General features: G+C 40.1%; 2 protein-coding genes across 2 annotated transcripts in view; one reads left to right on the plus strand and one right to left on the minus strand.

The window, feature by feature from the left end:
* Positions 1–21,753, plus strand: part of MTOR (mechanistic target of rapamycin kinase) — a 60,500-nt gene that overhangs the window by 12,353 nt on the left and 26,394 nt on the right. The window contains exons 19-22 of the mRNA XM_009811080.2: positions 283–445; positions 586–731; positions 17,462–17,537; positions 19,498–19,637. Coding sequence (XP_009809382.2) covers positions 283–445; positions 586–731; positions 17,462–17,537; positions 19,498–19,637 — 525 coding nt within the window. The remainder of the gene's footprint in view (positions 1–282; positions 446–585; positions 732–17,461; positions 17,538–19,497; positions 19,638–21,753) is intronic.
* On the minus strand, positions 2,960–7,936 carry ANGPTL7 (angiopoietin like 7). The gene is made up of 5 exons (XM_009811079.1): positions 7,558–7,936; positions 5,750–5,850; positions 5,202–5,396; positions 4,146–4,344; positions 2,960–3,129 (listed from the first exon to the last, which is right to left on the minus strand). The coding sequence occupies exons 1-5, from the start codon at positions 7,934–7,936 to the stop codon at positions 2,960–2,962; spliced, it is 1,044 nt and encodes a 347-aa protein (XP_009809381.1).

Here is a 21,753-nt window from a genome sequence, read left to right on the forward strand (position 1 = left end):
GTAGAGTTTGTTCTAGCCTAAAATACTTGCTAGCATATGATAGTACAATATTTCTACTCTTGTAGTATCTCATCCTATTATATTTTTTAAATGCAGGTTTTACCAAGTATTTGGTGCAGAAGTTAGCTTTATAAAAGCTAATCACTATTTATTGCAAGTAGACATATAAATGCATTTTGTGGCTCTGTTTCTCTAAACAAGAAGGCAAATCCACTGTCAGATAGACTTTTTATCATGAGTAATGAATCCTCACCTCTCATTCTCTTTTGTTTTCCTCCTCAGAGATCTCTTCAATGCTGCTTTTGTTTCATGCTGGTCTGAACTGAATGAAGACCAGCAGGATGAGCTGATCCGAAGCATTGAATTGGCCCTGACTTCTCAGGACATTGCAGAAGTCACTCAGACACTGCTGAACTTGGCAGAATTCATGGAACACAGTGACAAGGTAGAGGTGCTCTTAGGCATCTCTTTTCTAATGCTGGCTAGCTGGCTGATGGCTTGTCTATGGAAGGGGTGTGAAGAGTTCATGCATAATTTCTTCTTTTTTATACTTATCCTGCTTTTGATGTATGTGCTTCTACCCAGGGTCCACTGCCTTTGAGAGATGATAATGGCATTGTCCTCCTGGGTGAAAGAGCTGCAAAATGTCGAGCATATGCCAAGGCCCTTCACTACAAGGAGCTGGAATTTCAAAAGGGTCCCACCCCAGCCATTCTAGAGTCTCTCATCAGGTAGGACTACAACTGATGAGACTTCTGCTCTTGCATCAGTGCCCAATTTAGGATACCATTAGGATGAATCTAGACAATTCTTAAGATTTCATTCTACCACAAGACGTTGTTGTAGGCTTACTAACTAGCTTGCGGATATACATTTCTAGCTGCTGAATTCTGCCCTTGTATTATGTGGTTAAAATTATGATAGAAGCTGTGGGAAGTTGTGCAGGAAAAAGTGGAGTACTCTGATTTCCACCTCTCACCCTTCAAGTTCAATATGGGATGTTGTGGAATGGCTGTGAGTTAAATGAGAGAGATTTCCATACCTACATATAAATAAGGCAGAAAAGCTGAAGTTCTTAATTAAAATTTCTCATCAGATCCTGCTCATCTAGCTTAGATAGGTCTCATTCTTCATATATCAAATAGAAGATATTATAATAAGAGTGGATTGTTTCCTGAGCTTTATCAACAAGAAAGATGTTAGCCTGAAATACCTGTACAGGATTTGGTACCAAACTACGTGTTTTAAAACGTGAATCTCAGTTTCGTATCACAGGAATGTGAACTCTACCGTTTGAGATGGACAAATTGATTTTGGTTGAGCAAAAACTTAGCTTTGTCTGTATGCAGTTAATTTTTCAGCCCTCTTACTTCCTTGGAGTTGTGCTTTCCTGTTTTTTCCCCTCTTTCATTCTCTCATCCTTTGTCCTCTCGTGTTTTTCTGAGGAAAACATAGAACGCAGTGTATTCCCTTTCCTGGCCTCACTCACTTGTGCAGCTGTTTCTTTGTGTATCAAAAAGCAAGTTAAGGAGCAAAGACTTGAAGTAAAGCAGGATTAAAAATGAAAGACAATTTATTAGAAATGAAAAAGTTTAGAAACCTTTAAAAATCCATTTTATAGACCACAGTTAAAATAGTTCCAACTATAGTTCCACACAGTTGAGTTTTACAGTATGGATCGTCAAACATATGTAAGGCAATTCCCAAGACACCTTTATCTCCCACTTCACACAAGACTTGAACAATTTAAATTAGATTCAAACTCTCTTTAAGGTGAATAAAAATAGTTATATTAACTGTGACTATCTTTTCCAACATTTTCAAACAATGGTATGGCTACAGGAGGAGTTTCTTTTTTAACTGTTATTTTTAACACTGTGTTATATAAGGAAGAAATATACTGATTTTTGACATAACATCTCTGGGTAACTTGTAATTGGGGTAGTCTTTAGAACAAATTTTAATATTTCGCAGTGCGGTATGCTAGTGAACATCCCCTTATGTTTGAATAACTTTTGGTACTTATGTATTCCCTGGTGCGTACTAGTGTTTTGCTCATGGATACAGTGGTTTTAAGTGTTGGAGTTGAGTTTTTTGGCTGGGTGGCTGGGTCTGGATTTTCTTGCTAACGTGCTGTTCTCTCTTAGTCTTACTGACATATAGCACAGTTATGTTCTAACTTGAACATAATTTAATGGCAGACCAGAAAGTTCCTTTCTAGTTTATCAACCTTTAGGTGATCTGTCCATAGGAATAAGCATCACAGAGCATATGGGACAAATCCTTCCTCCAGGGTTATTATCTGCTGGGTGCAGCCCTCTATGGGGACTTACTTGAGGCAGCAGCAGGAGATGGCAGGAAAACTTCAGGAGAGAACCTGGGCAATAATAATTAATCCAAAATTTTTGAGCTTCACTTTTTCCTCTGTGGGCATGTAAACCACTTATTATACAGGAAAGAAAGGTGCATCAGGGACACTTCTGACTGATTCCTCTAGCTGGAAACAAACATGTCATTTTTGTGATTTGAGTTCCTCTTGGAAGGAGTTGCTTAGCGATGCTTACAGTAGATGCTGAAGGAAAGGCAACAAGGAGGCTTTCTTTTTTCAGTCCCTGCCTAGCAGGTTAATACTAAGGCTACCCACTAGTCACAATGCTAGTGAAAACACCAGTAGGTTCTCTGAAGGTGCTGTAAGTGCATTCAGTTCTAACCTATTCTAACGCAGCATTTTTCCCTTTGGAAAGAGCCTGAAGAGGAAGAAATAAGTCTGAGCCCTGATAACACTAGTGGCTGTGGCTGGTGCTTAGTGTGCCTTAGTGTTTGTGTGTGTATGTAGCTAGTATGTAGCTGTTGCACATATTAGATGAAATGAACAATTATTTGGCTGATTTTGAGCTGTCCGTTGCCCACCTTCTGTGCAGTGACATCTTGTAGCTGTACAATCAGATATTCGTTCCCTCTATGGTTTGAAATCCTCTGGCCGGATCTTCATCTCAACTCTTTTCAGTGAATAGGTTGATCCGTGCCATCCGTACCAGGTGATGCCATCCATGTTCTTGGTGTGTTCTCCTTTGCGGTAGTAAACCCCATTCAGATTGGAATCTGTGCAACAGTTATACCAATATCCACCTTTTCAGAAAACAAATGAATAGGTTCCTGGTGAGCCATTTACTTACAACAGGTACGTTTTGTATTAAGAATTATTGCTCTTTCCTGAGGAGAGTGACCAGAATACACCATTTAATCCCTGGAGCCTGTGGCCCTAATGACTGGGATTGCAGGTAAATTCAAAACTTAATATAGATACTAAATACATAAAGGCTTTACAGTTACACAGTCAAATTAGCCCAGTAGCTTTTCATTTACTTGCTCATTCCTCTTAGAATTTCTTTGACATGTTTCTGACTCTGAGAGTTAGCGTAGGAAACGAATTTGGGTTCTTAGCTTGGGCATCTTAAGGTGTTTAAAAGGTTTCTGGACTCTGCAAGTAAGCCGCACTATTTTATTGAGAGTGATACCAGCAATTTCATTTGGATGTCGCATGGGGGCACAATGGGGAAATTTAAAAATAAAGGACAAGATGCAGTGAAGACAATTATCTTTGTGACAGACCTCATATAAAGATAATAAATTGAATGAAGAGAGTAACCTCATTAGAGGCTTTTAATAGAGTAGGAATAAAGATGAGAATTCAGGTTGAACCTTGAGGTGCATGAAGAATAATTACAAGTCCCTAATACTAGAAGTTAAAACTTCATAAGAAATGGAAGAAAAAATAAAAACCTTGTAGATATACAGGAATAACTTCCTGCATCACTGAATTGCACCAACATCTGAGCTAGTCTGGCAGATTGGCAGATACACATAATGGGCATATGTGTATACTGTATAACAGTATGTGCAGGTGAGGCCATACACTAAATCATTTGAAGAGTATTGATGTCTATAACATATAGTCTGTAAATCAGCTTTACCTGCCAGATTTCCCACATAACCGATAAGTGTGTATTCCAGAATTGGTCGCCCCTCCCTTGATTTGCCATCCAGATGCTACTTATTAGTTACTTGCAAAGGGGGAGTCTTGGGCTCTCTACAAATTACAAGGCAAGTCTCTCAGGACAGGAAGGTGTTTATGTGTGTTTTACCTTTACGGAACCGGGCACAGTCATCCACGCATTTGTCATTGTCCTTGTCCTTCGTGCTGAAGGCTGTGTTGTTGTGGTACCTTAGGGAATCACGCCCTGTGTTGCCAGTGTAATTCCCCACAAAAAGACGATAGCTATTTATTTCGTTGCTTAGGGTGAATTGCTTGTATTGCGCATAGCGTATGTTACCTTCCCAGTCCTGCCACAGAACAACGAAGAAGAAATAGGTCCTGTTAGAGTAGTTACAAAAAGACTCCACCATCTATGGTTATATACAGTGCATGTTGCGTATCTTTTCTCAGTCCTAGATTTTTCACTAGTCTTTTCTGTCTCAGACTGCAGAAACTTATCTGTTAAGGCAAAGAAACTTTCCAGTGCAAAGCATCATATTTCCAAGTCTTATCTGCACTGATATTAAACAATATGTATGGAAACCTGGTGCGCAGCTCTTGCATTCAGCATACTTGTCTCATAGTGTGCTGTCTCAAGTATTTTTTTTCCCTCTCTGAAAGAGTGACTTTTGGATATAAAGCCTTTCAGCTCACTTTTTTCCGTTATACATATCCCATCCCTCAAAGCTATTGTACCAGCTATAAACTAAGTCAAACCCAAGCCTTTAGTAGACTGTAGAAATTGTTTTGGGATATTACAATGCAAACTTTTTTGTACGCAGGGTGGAAGGAAGTGCTGCAAAAGGAGAAGACTCAGAGTCTTTAAAACTTTATGGGGCCTATCTGTGAATCTTTGAACCTGAGGTGGTCAGCAGTTTGATCTCTGTCTGCAGTGGGTTACACAGGATTCTCTAGAGCCCCACACGTTCCCTAAGACACAATCTGTACGCAGACAGAAGGTTGTCCTACTGACTTTGCACGCTGGAGAACATAATTCTGTCTTGTCCTTGAATGTATCACTAGGTCCATCCTACCTCCTTCTCCTGTAATTAAAGCATGCAAATTATTTGGACCTTCTGTAGAGACAGGAGATGGTATCTGCTACTAGAGAATCACTTTGTACAAAAAAACCTTTTGCTGCTGAAATTGAGAGCTTATTAATTACCTCCAACTCCACTCGCAGAACAGTGGGGCGTCTTGAAAGTCGGTAGATATTTTCATTTCCCAGCCAAAAATCTCCCCGAATATTGCCAAATCCTTCCCTGTATTGTTTCCAGTCCCTATTGAAAGATGTCAAACCAACTTTACGTCTTTGGATGATAGTCCAGCCGCCTCCATCTGTCTCCATGTCACAGAACACCTAGAATAGGAAAAAAGGCAGTGTTTACTTGTCAGTGGACTTAAGAAGGTTCAATTCTCTTAACACAAGACAAGACATTGTTCCAGATTTCACAGCTTGAAGAAATTGCTATTTTGTTTAAAATAGTATGGAAAAAATTTATTAAATGAACGCTTTTTCTGTTTTCCTTCTTAAATGTACACTCTTTCCTTTCTTGAAGTTTGCCTACATGAAGATGCTGATTCAAAGTGCAGGGTATCATAACTCAGTATGTGCTCTTTTCATCTCTGTGGTAGATAATAATTCAAATATAATCAAGAAATACTTATATTTGAAAATACATGTAATATACATTGTGTACTCAACATCCTTACCTCCAGATCTGGACTCCCCAAAAATTCATCAGGAGGTAGCTTGTAAACACCAGAGATTCGGTAGTTCCTTTGGTAAAGTGATGAGCAGTCATAGACAGCATCTACTTGAATCAGAACCAGAAAGTAAGAATCTGAAGAGCAAGAACTCCCCTGTAAGTGTGGTTTCTATCAAGTTTAGTTTGTAATACAAGGAGTAATTAAGTGAAGACTTTCCACAAGTCTAATGGTTGCTGAAATGGCTGTTTTGATCAATGCATGCATTGGAAAAAGAGGTTGTAGCACTGGGACTTTGTGATTATATTTTATTATTTTTTGTTTTTACCTCTCCTATCCAAAGAGACATCTCTGCTTTCTCTTCACGTTGCTAATGTGTGTGTCTGGGCTGGAAGGTAAAAAGGTGTATATTTGCTGTCCCCCGCCCCAAATTATAAAGGCTTATCTAATAGAATGGCTAGGCCCATTGCCAGGTGCCTGTTTTGATTGTGTGCTTCAACAGGTTAGCTAAGTTTGCAGATGAGGCATATTTGCTTCGCACTTTTTGCACTAGAGCCTGTGACAGAGATGGTGGCTTTTAGCTGCAGTCGATCTGTCAGTCTCTGCAAGCCTCCTTTCCTCCCAGTGCAGGAGCTGACTTGAAGATGGTAAAATGCACAAGTATTCTTCTGAGGAGGTTAAACTAGCTGAAGCAAGACTTTATCCATTCTGACAGTTTTCAGTTTAGTGCAGACTAAATGTCTCTTACCTGGTGAGGTGAGACACGTCTGTTTTAAATAGCTTCTGGGCCAGTTTCTTCTGTGTGCTACTGTATTTTTTCCAAACCTTTACTACAGCTCCAAAGAGATTTGTTATGGAAAATTTTTGTTTAAGACCTACTGTAAATAGTGGTGTGTCAAAACTAGCCAAGTGGAACTTCTTGTAAGAAGAATTTAGTAAATAGACTTAGAAGTTTTTCCTTTGCATTTACAAAAAAAAAAAAAACCCCAAATGAAGTCTTTTGGCAAACCCAGTCTCCCCAGGCAACAGCAGTTTCTTTTTAAGGAAGTTTAAAGCTTGTTGCAGTGAATTTCATTTTAAGAGAAAAGTCAACAAAAGAGACACTTTCTTCTAGAAATGGCTTTACAGGTAGCTGACCTACAAAATGCACCTGCACATGTTTAGTACAGGCCTGTGCAATCACTGTGTGTGGTGAAATTTTCCCTCGGGGAAGAGAGAATTTTGAACAATTTAACTGTGTTCTGGCTAGGCTTATATCACAGTTTGCATCTTGCATCATCTACAGCCTTGAATTTTTGAGAATTATCATTCAAATAATGGATCATTCTTTTACTCTGATTCAGAGATAGTCATAAAGATACAATTACAAATCTCCAGTAATGCTTGGAGAGCATTTCTAATTGTTTTACCAACTTCTAGTCCCCTGTCAGCCCTGTAAACTCGGAGCATATTACTACCAGAGCCATTCCCTGACAAAGCCAGCTCCCTTTCTTTTTGGATTGGTACTGTAGTGCTCAGAAAATGAGATACTAGAATGAGTTCATCACTGTAAAAATACACTACCTGTTCAGTTTTTCAACTTCCTGTTAACAGCCGTACAGATATTCAAATACAGCTGGATCTTTGGGCTTTTGACAGATGAATTCAAACTAGTTTTCTCAGGATCACCTGCCTACATAAGTAGTTTAAATAGAAGTATTCAGTATGCATATTTGCTTATCCCATTAGTGGGACATGCTAGCATTAAGAACTAGTCATTAATTCATTTTGTGCATTAAGAGGTGTATCTGGGAGCTTGGCGACTCCCTCCTTACCAGCTGAAGTTTGTGTGACCGTCTGAGCTGCCTGGAGTTGCATGATATCTATCTGGTTGTTCATTTCGGAGTATTTGCTCTCAGCATCAATGAGGCGGGACTCCATCTGCTTGGTGCTCCCTTCCAGCTCCATCACCTGCATGACCACGTTCACCCAGTCGCCTTCCTGCTTCTTGCTCAGCTCCTGCAGCATTCTGCTCAGGTTGGCTACTTGCAACTTGAGCTCCTTAATCTCATCACAGCAGCCTGTCATCTTGGACTGTGCATTCCCATTGATTGTTCTCCTTTTGGGAGGCTTCTGTAACAGTGCTGGATAGATTGCCACAGACACAGTGACAATGCAGAGCCATGCCAGCTGAGCAGTGGATCTAGCTGGCATTTTTGCTTACAGCAACAGAAAACTTCCAGCTGACTGTGGGTAGTCTGAATGCAGCTGGGGTAGGTATGAAACTTTCTGCAAGTGCTACAGCAGACTGGTACCTAGCTTTCTTCCAATGAAGTGAGTCTCCGAAGGTGGAGCCTGAAGAAATAGGTTTTTTTCAGACCCCTGCTGTCCGTTTATGCACTCTGGAAGTCTGTCTCAAAGCATCTTATATACTATTTTTCTGTTTACCTCCACCCCCCTGAAGCTATGAAGAGCTTTCTGGCCCCTCCCAGTTCATCTGTTCGTATCAGGTGTTTACAGGGTGAAATTGGAACAAGTTTCAGCCAACAAAGATTGGGGAGAGCAGGAGAGACTTCACTCAATTCTGTCTCGAAGGGGTGTGGGAGAGGGCTAGGAAATGAGGAGGGTTTCCAGCAATTATTGCCTATTGGATTGTAGCCCTCTTGGTGACTAGTTCTGGCACTTCAGTAACTTAAAAGCATTAGAGGTCCAGAATGTGAAAAGGCTGTCCAAACAGGATGAGTTTATAAAAGTTCAAGGAAGGTAACTCTCTAGCAGGTATCCCTAGCTGCAATAAGTCCTACTAATACATTCCCCAGAAGTTGTAGGGGGTAACTCTATGCTTGCAATATTTCTTAATTTAGAGAATGTTTTAGCAAATTCATCAGTTCAGCATCTGATCCTCCTCTCTCTGGACACTGGTGTCTCTGCACTATTTGTTTTGTAGAATTCAGTGCTGTTCTTTTTAGAGATATGGAATGTCTGAGGGTGGGATGGAAAGAAGTCTGCAAAATACATGTCAAAACCCATGCCTCTGTTTACTCATAGTGGACAATGGAAGGACATTAAGTAATGCTGAAAGACAGTCTACTTAAAATTGAGAAGAGATGGGTTTTTTTACAGGCAATGGGATCTGTCTAACTCCAGTATTAAGGAGGTCAGTTTATTAACACGATTTTAAGAGAGGAAAATCTATGGGTAATTAAAATGTCCACAGTTACATAAAGCGTAGGTTTGAGACTAAATCTTAAATCTTTAGACATTAAGAATATAGGTCAAGTATCAGCTGGCTGAGGTAGTGACTTCCAATCGCCTCTTTTATATCATTTAACAGTTCAAAAGTTGATTATAGCTGTTTGATCCCAAAGTAGAACCGTTTCAGCAATGGTGCAGCCTTTAGCAAAAGGTCTGCAACTTTTGTTCTAGATCCTTATGGATGAGTTGTTTCTCCACGGGCCAGCTGCTCTGTAATTGCCTGACTTGTGGGTTCTTGCATATTCCTGCAAAGTTTCTGATTGTGATAATTGGCAAAGATAAGATGCAAATGACAGATTAAATGGCTCATGTATCTGCTCCTGGGGTAAATGCCATGAAAGCTTTTCGGTGTCCAAGCAAACAAAGGAAAGCTAATCTTGCTCCTTTTACAAAGAAAATGAGGACAAACCCAACTGAGACATGCTATACCATCTAGACGACTTTTGCTGGTCCAAAGTGGCTGCAGGATTTCTGCTTAATTAGAAAAGATTAGAAAAGCCTTGCTGATCTGACATCCACTTTTAGAGAAATAGGAAGCACAATTTCTTGTTGGTGAAGTTTCTCTTCCTCCTTAGCTTTGTTATACTTGTTGCTAGATGCTTTGTTTCTGCCCCTGATTTGTACCACAGCTGGCTAAGGGTTTTTCTGCAGAACAGTAATGAGAGACCCCACAGGGTGCAAAGATTTAGGAAGATGAAAGCATCAAAGCACTGAGGGGTTGGAATATGAATACAGATGTTACATAAACTGGAATTTTCTTGGAGGAGGAAGAGGGCTTCTTTTGGAGGACGTCAGAATTAGACATCTCCAAACAGGCAGCATGAGTGTCTTGAGTTTCATTGTGGATGACTGCCTGTGTGCTGTACTTCACACAGAAACCACTGTAGTCTGTAGTATCAGCTGGTGAGGCTACTGTGTGGCATTGGTGACCTGAGATGTTGCCACAGATATGCAAGTACAATTTGATTAAAGTACTGAGGATACCTCCACAGCAGACTGTAGGCTTCAGTCACGTTTGTGTCATGGACATTCCAGAAACCTTCCATAGCAAAATTGCTTTTTATACTTCAGACCACAAAGTGCCACTGCACGCGGATGAAAGTCTGACCTTTTTGTTCTGCCTCTAATCCTGTCTGAGCCCTCTTCCAGCTGGAGCTTCTGTCATTCCCAGGGGCAAATTCTTCTCAGGCTTCCTGTGATGAGAAACGTGGTTTTGTTGAAGTTGGAACAAAGAATAGGACAGGCCAGACTCTGGCTTCTCCACCCCAAAAAGCCACCCTGCTAACACCCCCATCATGTTACACAGGACTTCGATCTATTCTGCTGCTACTCTCGCTCACCGTAACAATTTTATCTGTCTTGTGATGTAAGTGTGTGAAATTCAGACTGTACAAGGGGCAGATGTGGAAGAGGGGAGCCACTTGTAGGTCCAGGCATTCCCCTGATATAAATTTTGGAAGGATTCAGGATTCAGCCAAACTCTGTTGCACACAGATGTTACGAAACAGTGCAGAAAGGCCTCTGAATCCCCTCTCTAAACTGGAGTATTTAGTTGGAAATGAGACAGCCAGGGTTTTATTATGGGTTCAGCCTCTGATTTGTGTATCCTAATGCAAGCCATCTTTCTTTTGCATACTTTGATTTACCTGTTTTAAAATGGAGATAACGCTACTTTGTTCCCTCACTTTGTTCTGTGTAAGGGGATGACAACAGACATGTTATGCAGGAATGGAAAAGAGCGCAAATCTTCCTGTCTGTCATTACTTTTGAGGCAGCATTAAGAGAGATTTGGGCAGACAGATCTCTCTTGGCAGAGGCCTTAGCCTTAATGGAATTTGACTTTTTTATGAGTATTTGAAAGATGAATCTTTCCTTGTTGCATGGAGAACTGAGTGTAGTCACTTAGGCAGCAATAGCTACTGATGCTAGTCATTGCCAGATTAGATCAGCTGTAGAAGTTGACAGTCTACAGGAAACTGTTCCACTGTTATGTACTGGTATACTTACAACTTGAATTCAGGATCCTGTTATATTTTGGAAAGAGGCATAATTTTGGGCATAGCTAGGGAGAAAGAAACTAGTTCTGTGATTAGTGAGTGGGTCCTAGTCCTATTTTTTCCTTTCCCCCAATACCAATAGAGAAATCGAGTATCATTTGGTCTGAAATCCATTGCCCTGGTTTTCCTCCATTGTATTTTGTATGTGGAAATATTCTGCTACATGGTAGCTAAAAAGATGAGATCCTAAAGTCAATAACATGAGGCAAATCCTTTTTCACTTCGTTAATGATGTAGGTTTGAAGTGATTGGGAGAATTGAGTCTAAACATGGTTGCAGTTAGTATGTACCCTATGCCTATAATGTTGGTTGATGTTGCTGAATTCAAGTATATTAGTATTACTTGATTAGAACCAGATATCTCTCTGCCCCTGGAGGGCAGAGCAGCTTAAATCAGCGGTGGGTTTAAATGACTGCCTTCTCTGGGAAGCTGTTCTGGCAGGTGTATGTGAAGTTGAGACAAGAAGAAAAGCTCAATGCCCTGTGGCTATTTATTTGGTAGCCAGTCATTGCAAAACCCTTAATAAGCATCCGGCAAATGCTTAGAATTTAGCATTCCTGGTGCTTGCTGAGATGGCAAAGGCTCTCATCAGCTCTCTGCTGGCAGATCGCAGGAGTCCCAGCTTTGTTGAAGCTCTGAAAAACTGCTTTCCCTTCCCAGAAAGTGTGAAACTGTTCCCCTCTGGCTTTGGAGGACATTCACTCTGCTATAGGTTTACAGGAATGACTAAATCCCTAGTAAAGTCAAATAAAACTGTTGTCTACTGCAAATAATCATTGCAAATCTCTGAAGTTATATAGGAACAGGTGGAATAAGTGAGAGGGCCTGATGAGAAACAAAACACTGATACTTCCTACAATCATTTGCGATTTCCTTGTTTAATGTATCCTTTCTTTGCATAACCGATACAAAGACTCTGGCTCTGTGTTTCACCTTTTTCTGCTAAATATTTTCCCTGGCAATTTTTGTCTTCTCTGCCTTGACTGAATCTGGTTCATAAAGAATAGGTGATAGAAAACCTTTTGCAGCCTGAGCAGCAGGGCTGGCTAAGAATTTTATTGTAACGGCTTTCACTGCTTTTCCTTTCAAAGCTCGTGAATGTTTTTATTTAATTTGCAAGCATTTATAGCAAGATTGGGAATTTGGCCAGTTTTAATGCCTGTGAGCAGTGTGGTGCACTCTTGCTGTGAAAAGCTGAAGGGACTGCTACTCTGGCCTGTAAGCAGTCAATCATCATAACTGTTGATTGAAAACAGCTCTTTGCTGGCATTGGTTTCTCAAATGTATTTGTTCCCAGCATGGGAATAATTTTTAGTGGCATGATGGAAATGCATTGGTTTTTGGAGTTGTTTGGGGGGCAATTGGTTGTTTTCTGAGGTTTGTTGAATCAAGGACTCGGGGATGCCTGAACACAAATAAACTGTAGAATTGGGGGAACTGGCCAACAAAGCCAATTCCTTGTGCCAGAGGATTATCTGTTCCCCAAAGTATCCACAAAGTAGCAGTGCCTTCCACTTCTAATCCCAGAAGCAAGCTCTCAGCACTTTTTCAGAAGGAAAAACAAGCTTGATTTAGGTTGGTAAAAATCACATAGAGGAGCTTTTTAAACAAAACTTGGGGAGACTAAAAAAAAAATAAGAGTTTGGCTTCTTGTCTAGACTTTGCACAGAAGCTACTTTATTGCAAAAATAAAGTTTCTCTACCAAGTTTCAAGATGCTTTCTGGCAATAGAAAATGTGTGTATTCCCTCACAGATAGGCTTGGGACCTCCTGAAAAGGCTCTGTTAAAAGAAACTTTTTTGTTTTTATGTGAAGATAGGGAAGGGTCCAGTCTCTTACTTCAGAGTTCTTGAAAATTTAATATATTTTGAGTGACAGAGAATATTGCTAGAGACCCTCAAAGATAATGGAAGACTGGCAAGCTCCCAGGACTGTATAAAAGAGAGTATTTCTGGTAAACATTAGACATTTATGCCTGGGGTTTGTGGAGGGGAAAAGTCCATCATTTGAGTGCTCTTCCTGCTGAAGACAGTAAAGTTGTTTTTCATTCCCGGTTCATGTCTCATTTCTGTTTAAATAGCCTTTATAATACATATGCAATAGGAGTATATTTCTCTTAAATAGTGTTCTTTTTTGTGATTCTAGCTCAGTATGCTACATTTTAGTCCTTTGCATATCTTAAGACTTACATTTTTATTTGATAATAATCAAACAGTAAGTTTATGTAACTTTCACTACTGATAAAATTCAAAGATTTAAGATTTTTTGGCCAAGATTTTTATATTGGGGAGTTTGCCAAGGGTAGTCACTTTTTCCAATTACTATGTCATTCCATCCCTACAAAATTTTTTTCGTCAGAAGGCTTGTCACATTTTAATATCCCACTCATCATGATCAAGTGCTACAAATAAGTTAGGGTTGGACAGGAGGATTGGATGTTATCCTGGTTACAGTACAGATATTGATTAATATACGGGGGGGAATTACCTATAATTTTAGATTCGCATAAAGCTTTCTGTGCCAGTTTCATTTCCTTATCCAGCTGCCCCTTACAGCTGCTGTAAATTGTGTACTCGGAATATAGGAGTTAATGCTTTTGTTATTGTGATTTACATCGATTTTAATTCTACTGCCTTGCATTATGTAATTACGCAGTGAGTCCAGGTTAGCTAAACTCAGACAAAACTTCATTGATGAAAATCAGTTTTGCAACTAATTAATCCTCATTTTGAAGGAAAGTATAAGGATCTTAATGTTGTTTTGTTGTTTCTTCTCATCGATTTGTTTATTGCATAAAATGTGAAATCAAATGGTAGGTATTAAACAGTGAAATTATACATTAGTTCAAACTATATCAAAATCTTGTTGATACAACTTAGGCAATGTTGTTATTTCTGTGGATTCCCATTTTAATAGTCTACCTGCAAACATGAGGACAGCTCTGTCTTCAAATAGTTTTGGAAGATTTTATGTATGTACATATGGCATTTAAAATATATAAATTTGAAATGTTTTACTTGAGCATTAATACTGGAAGACTCTGCCAGTCCATACCAGGCAGCATAGCTGAATACTTAGGCCTTTCCTGAAAGATGACCTAAGCTATACCTAAGCTATACCTAAAAACTTCCAAGTAAGGAGGTATGGTAGTAGTCTCTTATGGTCTGCTGCCGAGCCTTCAAGTAAAGTAGGTGATAGTGATGGTTTTTTTCTAGCTTCTAAACAAAAATGAGTAGATTAATTTGTTCTACCCTCAGTGTATATGGAGAACAATTGATTTTCACCTTAATATTAAACTTCATATCCTGAATTAGGAACAACTGCAAGGACACCACCCAGTAAACAAAGACTTAAGTTACTGTCTGCTGAGTTAGCGAGCAGCATTGTTTCTAGCTTGAGAGATGTTTTCCCACCTTCTCCTTTAATCCAGGAAGATTTTGTAGTTATCTTTTTCCAGATACACGGGGAAATCTATCCCCCCGATTCTAATCCGGTAAACTGCCCCGATTTCCAGCAGCAACACTGTGACTAAAACCCCCTGGCAACTCTGCCTGGCTGGAATATTAGCCCTTCAGGGCCTCTTCTGTGTGCCTGGATGCTTTTCTGTAGTGTTGTTCATTCCATCAGGTCTCCAGCACAGTAACTAGAAAACAGCTCTGTAGTGCTTTAAGAGTGTTACAAAATTCAAGAAGATTCTGCCTGAGCGCAGACCTCATTAGATCTGCAGAGTGTTGGGCAATGCCTCAATGGTAGGAAGGTGGAAGGGTAGGGAAACACAAAATGCCGTGATTTCTAAACATGTTTATTTTGAATGTCTTAACAGGACTCTATGTGGAAAAGCTTTTCCAAGAGAAGTACAATCTGCAGGCCCCCTCTCGGAGAATTTGTATGCAGAGAGTTGTGGGTCTGTTGAAAACACATTCCAGTCAGCTGTGGTAGTAGTGATTTTTGGGAACTGTCAATATACTTCCAACACTCAGAGCACACTGAATCTAGCAGATGAGAAAAAGCAGAAATCCAAGGTCTTTCAAAACATATAAAAAAAAAACCTCCAAAACCCAAGATCAGAACTTAATCCCCACAGAACTGTGTTTCCCTTAGCCTGTAAAACTGAATAGCAAAGCAATGCAGTGATTACCAAGGTTTTATTACTCTGAAGAAATAAGTCAGCGAATGTTCAGCCATGTTAATAAAGCCCACTTTGCATGAGTCTTGCTTTGGAGGGATTTTTGTACTCTGCCTGACAGTTGGACTTCTCTGTGTTTAGGTCCATTTCTGTCAAAGCAGTGAATGTTGTTGCTCCCCCCTCTGCCCCTATTTTGTGTATACACTATTTTAATGTGGTACATCAAAACATGAAGTAATTGACAGGCGATTTCCCAGTCAGTGGCTTATCCTAGTCCACAAAATTGCCTATCTTTACTCACTGTGTGGACTAGAACATTTGTTACATGAGAGTAATGACAACACAGTATTATATCTACTGCTGTGTATTCTTTTAAATCAAAGTCTTTCTCCTTCCCCTTCCCTTCTTTCCCCTCCCTTTGCTTAAACCTAGCCGTAGACAGCTTTGAAACATTTAATTCTACTTTGGACAGCCAAGAAAGTACGAAATAAAGAGTAATTGAGTGCACCAGAGAGCATCAGCAAAAGAGCAGTGCTAATTGTTGAAGAATAAAAGATAACGGCCAATTTTGTCAGGAAGCGTTGACAAGAAAGATAAGTTGGAAGTAATTAACTGTCTGACATGCTGGAAGTGATGCGTCTGCCAATGGCTCTTTAAATCATCAGGATATGAAATGTGACAGCCATTTATCACTTTTATGAGGCACTGCTGCCTAGCTTTCCCTGGGGAAGTGTGGAGGTAGTATGTTCTTTGACTATCTTGCTAAAAAAAGGCAGGGATGTATTCCAAGTGCTTCCCATTTTTGGGTGCCTGTCTTCTTGAACTGTGATTATGGTGCATTCTTAGCCTGACTAAATCTGATTTGAGCTCAAGCCATTTTGAGGTCCTATTTCCAAGAGTATTTCACCTGACCTTCCCAGATACCCAGAGTGTGTCTAGGAGCTTGGTTCTTTAGTTGTCAGGAAAGGAAACTTCCACAGACAGAAGAAATATAGCACTCATTTAAAAATTTTCCCTCTTTTGTCTGTTCAGAGTACTCCCTTTAATACTATATATTTCCTTGTCTCTTACTGATTAACAGGCCTCTCATAGCGGGGAAAAATATGCAATCATTCTGACGATAGCAGGCAAGAAAGGGACATTTCTGAAAGCTGCCTATAGCTACAGCAGCATATTCAAAGACCATTGAAAATCTTTTCACGTTGCTCTCGGTTGACATGTTTTGTTTTGCTAGGTTATGCTGTTTCCATGCCAAACGTTAACTAGTATTAATATTGGGCTGTAGGGTGTGTTGTAGCACGCTCAGGTGTTGTGACATTGCTTTGAACAACTTGAGCTTCTTGTTCTCCAGCACCACTAGGGAAAGAGGAGAGCAATGAGTCAGAGACTGTTTGTAAATAGGCTTTATAAAATAGCAGGAGCTTCATAAGAAGTTTATTTTCTCATTAAATCGGGGTTTAGCAAAAGCGCTGATCACCAAGTACCAATGTGCAGACAGAGCCATTTCCGATAGTAAGATCAGAAAACCAACGTGAAATAGAAATGATTTAAGAGAATAGCTGCACATCATGTTGCTGAACTGGAGAACCAGGCTCAAGGGGCCTATTTGCTTGTGCTTCACAAAATTCAGCTGCCCTTGCAAAGCAAGGTGCCTCACTGGTACAGAATGAGGACTGGTTGTGATGGCAGGAGTTTCTGACATGTTCTTGAAAACCAGCAAAAGAAGAGCACCAGTACTGGTTAGTATCAGTGCGGAGGCATTATATGAAACATGAAACTGGAAGTAGGGTTGCGAGCTTTTTGTGAAGTCAGCAGGTGTGTTCCTGGTGACATTTGTCAACTGTTCTAATGACATAGATTGTTTCCTGGAGCATTAAAATCTCTACTCTGATTTTTAAAGGAGTTGGCCTGTTGAAGAAAAAGGGAGGAAAAAAATCGGTACTATAAAGCTCTTAATAAGTGCAGCTGTTTGAGGAAGTTAAGCCTTTCAAAGCATTGGCAACTATTATTCTCCTTATGCAGGCTGCTATTTAGAATTGATAATCATATACAATCACTGTTTTGTGTAACAAGTCTTGACAATATGTGCAGAGAATATGTGTGCGCCTATTGTTTTGCAACTATGTAGTCATTGTGTGTCTTACGTAGTCTAATCATTCAATTGAAAATTTTAAAGAAAAAGGAGGGTGTTCCATTGGTATTTCTAAATGATAGAGCTTGGTATTATCAAGCAAAAGCTCATACCAGCTCCTAATAATTGCCAACTGTGTTAAATGGTCTTTCTCTTCCTACATTTTCAGCATTAACAATAAACTGCAACAGCCAGAAGCAGCTGCTGGGGTACTGGAATATGCCATGAAGCACTTTGGGGAGCTGGTGAGTTCTGCTGGATAACTCTTTTCTTCATGTCTTACATTTTCATGGGTTTTGTAGGGGTCTTTTTGTGTGTGGGTGTGGTTTTTTCAGTCAATCACGTTGAGGTTCTATCCCTGCTTATAATACTGCATCGTTCATACTGAAGGTGCCTTGCTGCCTATGGGGACATATACTGTGTACTTAGCTGTATACTAGCAAACACTGCGTACAGGTAAAAGAGCTGGGGAAGGCTGCAAGAACTTGTGCAAGAATCTGATTTGGAGGAGAATTTAGCAGCTATCGTTGACACTAAATGCAGCTGTGGGGAGCTAGTAACTTGACAAAATAAGTAATTTTATTTAGAAGCAGTTGGGAAGAGAGAGGGTAAGTTTCGGTTCTAAACTTTAAATGGTTGAGGATTTTTGAGAAACTGCATCAACATCTTCCAGGTAAGCATTTAATGGAGGTTATGCCTCTAGCCCCTCTCATCCAGGAGGCACGTGAACCTGTCAGAGAGATATTATTTAGAATACTAGATTAGCCAGTTCCTTACAATTTTGACTGCTCACAGAAATAAAATAACACCATTCTGTATTTGTTCTGTGTCTTTCTCTGCACGATTTACGTTTTTTTCCCTTTCTTTCTTCTTTTTTATAAGCATTTAATTTGCGTTCAGGGACTAAAACATCTATGCTCTTCTGCCAATTCTAGTCTGTTGAAAAGATGATTTTGCAGTGATAATTCTTGCAGTGCCTTAGGGTGATTGGGAAAAGGAAGGCAGTACACTAGCCTCTTCATGAGGAACCACTAGAAAGTGGGAACAGGTATAAGCACAAAATAGTGGAATTCCTGTGGTGTAGGATTATGTGTGGCTTTGACCTAGACTGGAAAACAAGTCCTTTCTGGGAGAAGTACGGACTTCAGAACATCTTTGCAGCTTCTTATGATTCCTTTGGTGGATTGAGTAATGTTCTGTGTTACCTAATTCTGACCTCAATCTTTAGCAGTAAGGTAGTTCTAGCAGTAAATGTAGTTCAAAACACAGTTTGCCAGAATAGGCAGTAAAAAGAAGTTAAGAGGAGCTGTGAGCTCTACTTTCAGGAACTTACTTTGAAATATTATGACTGAGCAGAGAAGTTAAAGGGCTGGTATATAAATGTCCTAAGTGGAAGATCTGGCATGCAGAGCGTGGTTTATACTGTCCCTGCCTACAGGGCTGGGAAAAGAATCTATTCTGCAGCCTATGTCAAGACATGAGCTGCCAAGGACTGTGCAGAAAAACATTGGCAGAGATAAGTACGGAAAAAATATTAAGGCATTTTATTTCTTGAAAATTAGAAACAATCTAGAAACAAAGACCAAAGAAAAGTTTGTGCAGCTGATAAAGATCACTGCTTGGCTTACTTTTAAAGTCCCTGTTACAAACCACAGCCTTTCCCTGTGAGGGCCGTGATTAGACCCCAACATCATACTACCTGCTGTATTAAAAAATGGCCTAGCAGTAGCCAGATGCACAGTGTGCTTTTTGGGTTTGGGGTTTTTTTTCCAGTTAGTCACTCCATTCCTGAACCCGGGACTGTTGTTCTTATTTAAATGCAAGCATGTGCTACAATGGGAAGTGAAATATTTTATAGATTTACCCTTTTTCCTATTCCATTAATTCCCCCTCTCCAAAAAGAAAAGCAGCAGCTGCTGAGCTAGTGTTTCAGTGGCACTGAGTAGGGGGATGATGTTGCATGATCGCTCTGGTAAAGCTGAATTCATTTCTGTGCAGGTTAAGCAATACTCAAGATTCCTGGTTTTGCACTATCTCAAGGCTTTTTTCTGTGTTGTAGAAGTCCATGAGGATATTTAGAATGAAAAAAGGGCTAAGTGACCACCATAGACACAGAACTTTTCAGGAGAAGCTGCAGTAGTTAATATAGAATGGTAAGTGTTAATCCAGCTATTTATTCTGATTTTTTTTTTTTTTTTGTCTTAGGAAATTCAAGCTACCTGGTATGAAAAGCTTCATGAATGGGAAGATGCTCTGGTGGCCTATGACAAGAAGATGGACACAAACAAAGATGATCCTGAGCTGATGCTAGGACGGATGCGTTGCTTGGAAGCACTTGGTGAATGGTAAGAGGGGAATGCCTGAAGACTGAGGAAAATGGTGCCTTTAAAAATGTTGCCTAACTCTTCTCTGGATGCTGTCATCCAGGTGACTTTTTTTTGCCTGAATTCCTATTTACTCCTGCTTACTTAATAGTTTGAGTATTTCCAGTGACTTCTCACTTTGTTAATTGAAGTCAGAATTGGTAACAACATCTCTAAGCCTTTTGGGACGGGCCAGCTGATAAGTTAAGGTCTCTCTGAAAGAGAATCTGTAGTCTTATGATCGGCTCAACCCCATTTGTAACAGAGAAAGAAATTGTAAATAGAGGGGACCTCTCAGGAAACATTAACTGCGCAGCACTTGTCAAAAACAATCATAAAAGGAGCTCGTTGTGGCCCTTCTTTTTAAACTGATTAAAACATGAGATTCCTGTATTTATTCATGGTCAGACCTATGCTTATCCAGAATGCATGGTCCTTTGCACAACTGTTAGTGAAATTATCTGCTTCTCTAGTCACTGGGGTGTAAGATTATGCCAGATAAATTATTCTCACTTTAAAACCCTTTTGCCCATCTTGTAGATGGTTGAGTTTTTCATTATTACTCGTTTTTAGCATTCATTAATCATTGTCTTTGTGGACATTTGGTATTTCAAACCCTGTGTTAAATGTGTGTTGTCAACATCTAACTGATAATTATTCAGTTTTTGTGAGAGGGTGAGCTGGTAGTGACTTACAGCTTGCTAGTTAACTGGGGGCTTCTGTTTTTCTCCCTGTTCACTTCAATTCAAAGAAGATAATTGGAGAAGGCATCCTGTGCACTGTAGCATGCAGTTCTACCCAGGGGCATATGTGATTTGGTCCAGGTTCCGCCCTTCTACTGAACTTTTCATGTCACTAGAGCTCTCTCCTGATGGGTCCTGACGTGAACCCATGGGATGGCACACAGTAAGGAGATTCCTCTTCGCTAAAGTCATTTTACTGTTAGAGAAACAGAGCTGTTTGAGAAACTTACCTCTGACAGCATTTTACTGCCTTTTTTTGTTTCTAGATGAGGGTGAGGCATATTGGGCGTAGCTTTTTCAGTAGGAAAAATAGATCCTCTTACTGAGCGTTGCTCAATCATCTTTTCTAGGAGTAGGCAGTTCCCACCAGGGATTTACGGAGTTTCTCCCTCCTGCAGGGCATGTATTTGTGTAAATTGTCCTCTCTGAACCTCCCGCTTCTTCACATATCAGTGACAGATATGTTACAAAAGGATGCTTTTTTTCCGTTGGACCTCAGATATTGTGCATCTACTGGTAGTCTGTAGTGGTGACAGCAATCACAATCTCACAAAGATCTGTGTGCTTGCTGTTGTGGAACTGCGCTCCGTCTCTATGCAGATTTTTTTTACAATTCAGAAGTGCCTTTGCAAAGTGCTGTCTGCTACCTTGCAACTGACTATAGAGACATCATCCTGAGACTGAGGATTCCATGGTTTGGCTGCTGATATTCTTTAGTAGTGTTCAGCTTGACTATTTGTGCTGCTGGAGTCTACTGGATCAGTTAATCTAGGACTGATACTACTCAGCATCATTATTTCAGTACTCTGTGCAGTGACATTTTGAAAGTACAGCCAAAATGTTCTTAGCCATTTGTCTCCTGATGTAGTTATGTCTGCAAGAGCTGTACTCCTTTATTAGCATTTATGAGGTCCTGATTTACTGCTGTTGCTAGGTTTGGCTTGGTTTTTTATTTGTTTTTGTTGGGTTTTTTTGTCTCCTGGGCCATTAAGCTGTAAGAATGACTATCTTGCCTGTGGCAGCCCATCGGTTCTGTTTGACCTGATCTTCCTTTTTGGGAGGGGAGAGGGTGACAGTAGAGAAGGCAAGTTGGCCAGCCTCACAGTTGGCAGCTATTCCACTGCTACAGAGTATCCAGCCTGAGAAATTCTGTAACTGCAACACCCACAGTAATTGGTTTGATTAATGGAGCATTCGCCGTAGAATTAAAAGAAATAATATAAAAAATCTTGATGCTTCCTCTCTGCTGGAGATGAAAGATTCGGATCCCCTCTGAGATCTTGCCATGACAAGTCTTCGTACTAGGTTACAGCAGCATTGATTCTCTAGCCTCTGTCTTGAAACTTGATGGTGTG

The sequence above is a fragment of the Gavia stellata genome, chromosome 27, assembly GCF_030936135.1.
Source record: "Gavia stellata isolate bGavSte3 chromosome 27, bGavSte3.hap2, whole genome shotgun sequence".
Classification (NCBI taxonomy): Eukaryota; Metazoa; Chordata; class Aves; order Gaviiformes; family Gaviidae; genus Gavia; species Gavia stellata.

Coding starts and splice junctions, on each gene's coding strand:
- ANGPTL7 (XM_009811079.1), bottom strand. CDS start 7,936: ATGCCAGCTAGATCCACTGCTCAGCTGGCATGGCTCTGCATTGTCACT. Junction 5,851..7,557: donor GGTCACACAAACTTCAGCTG/GTAAGGAGGGAG, acceptor TGATTCAAGTAG/ATGCTGTCTATGACTGCTCA. Junction 3,130..4,145: donor CTGTGCCCGGTTCCGTAAAG/GTAAAACACACA, acceptor TTTTCTGAAAAG/GTGGATATTGGTATAACTGT.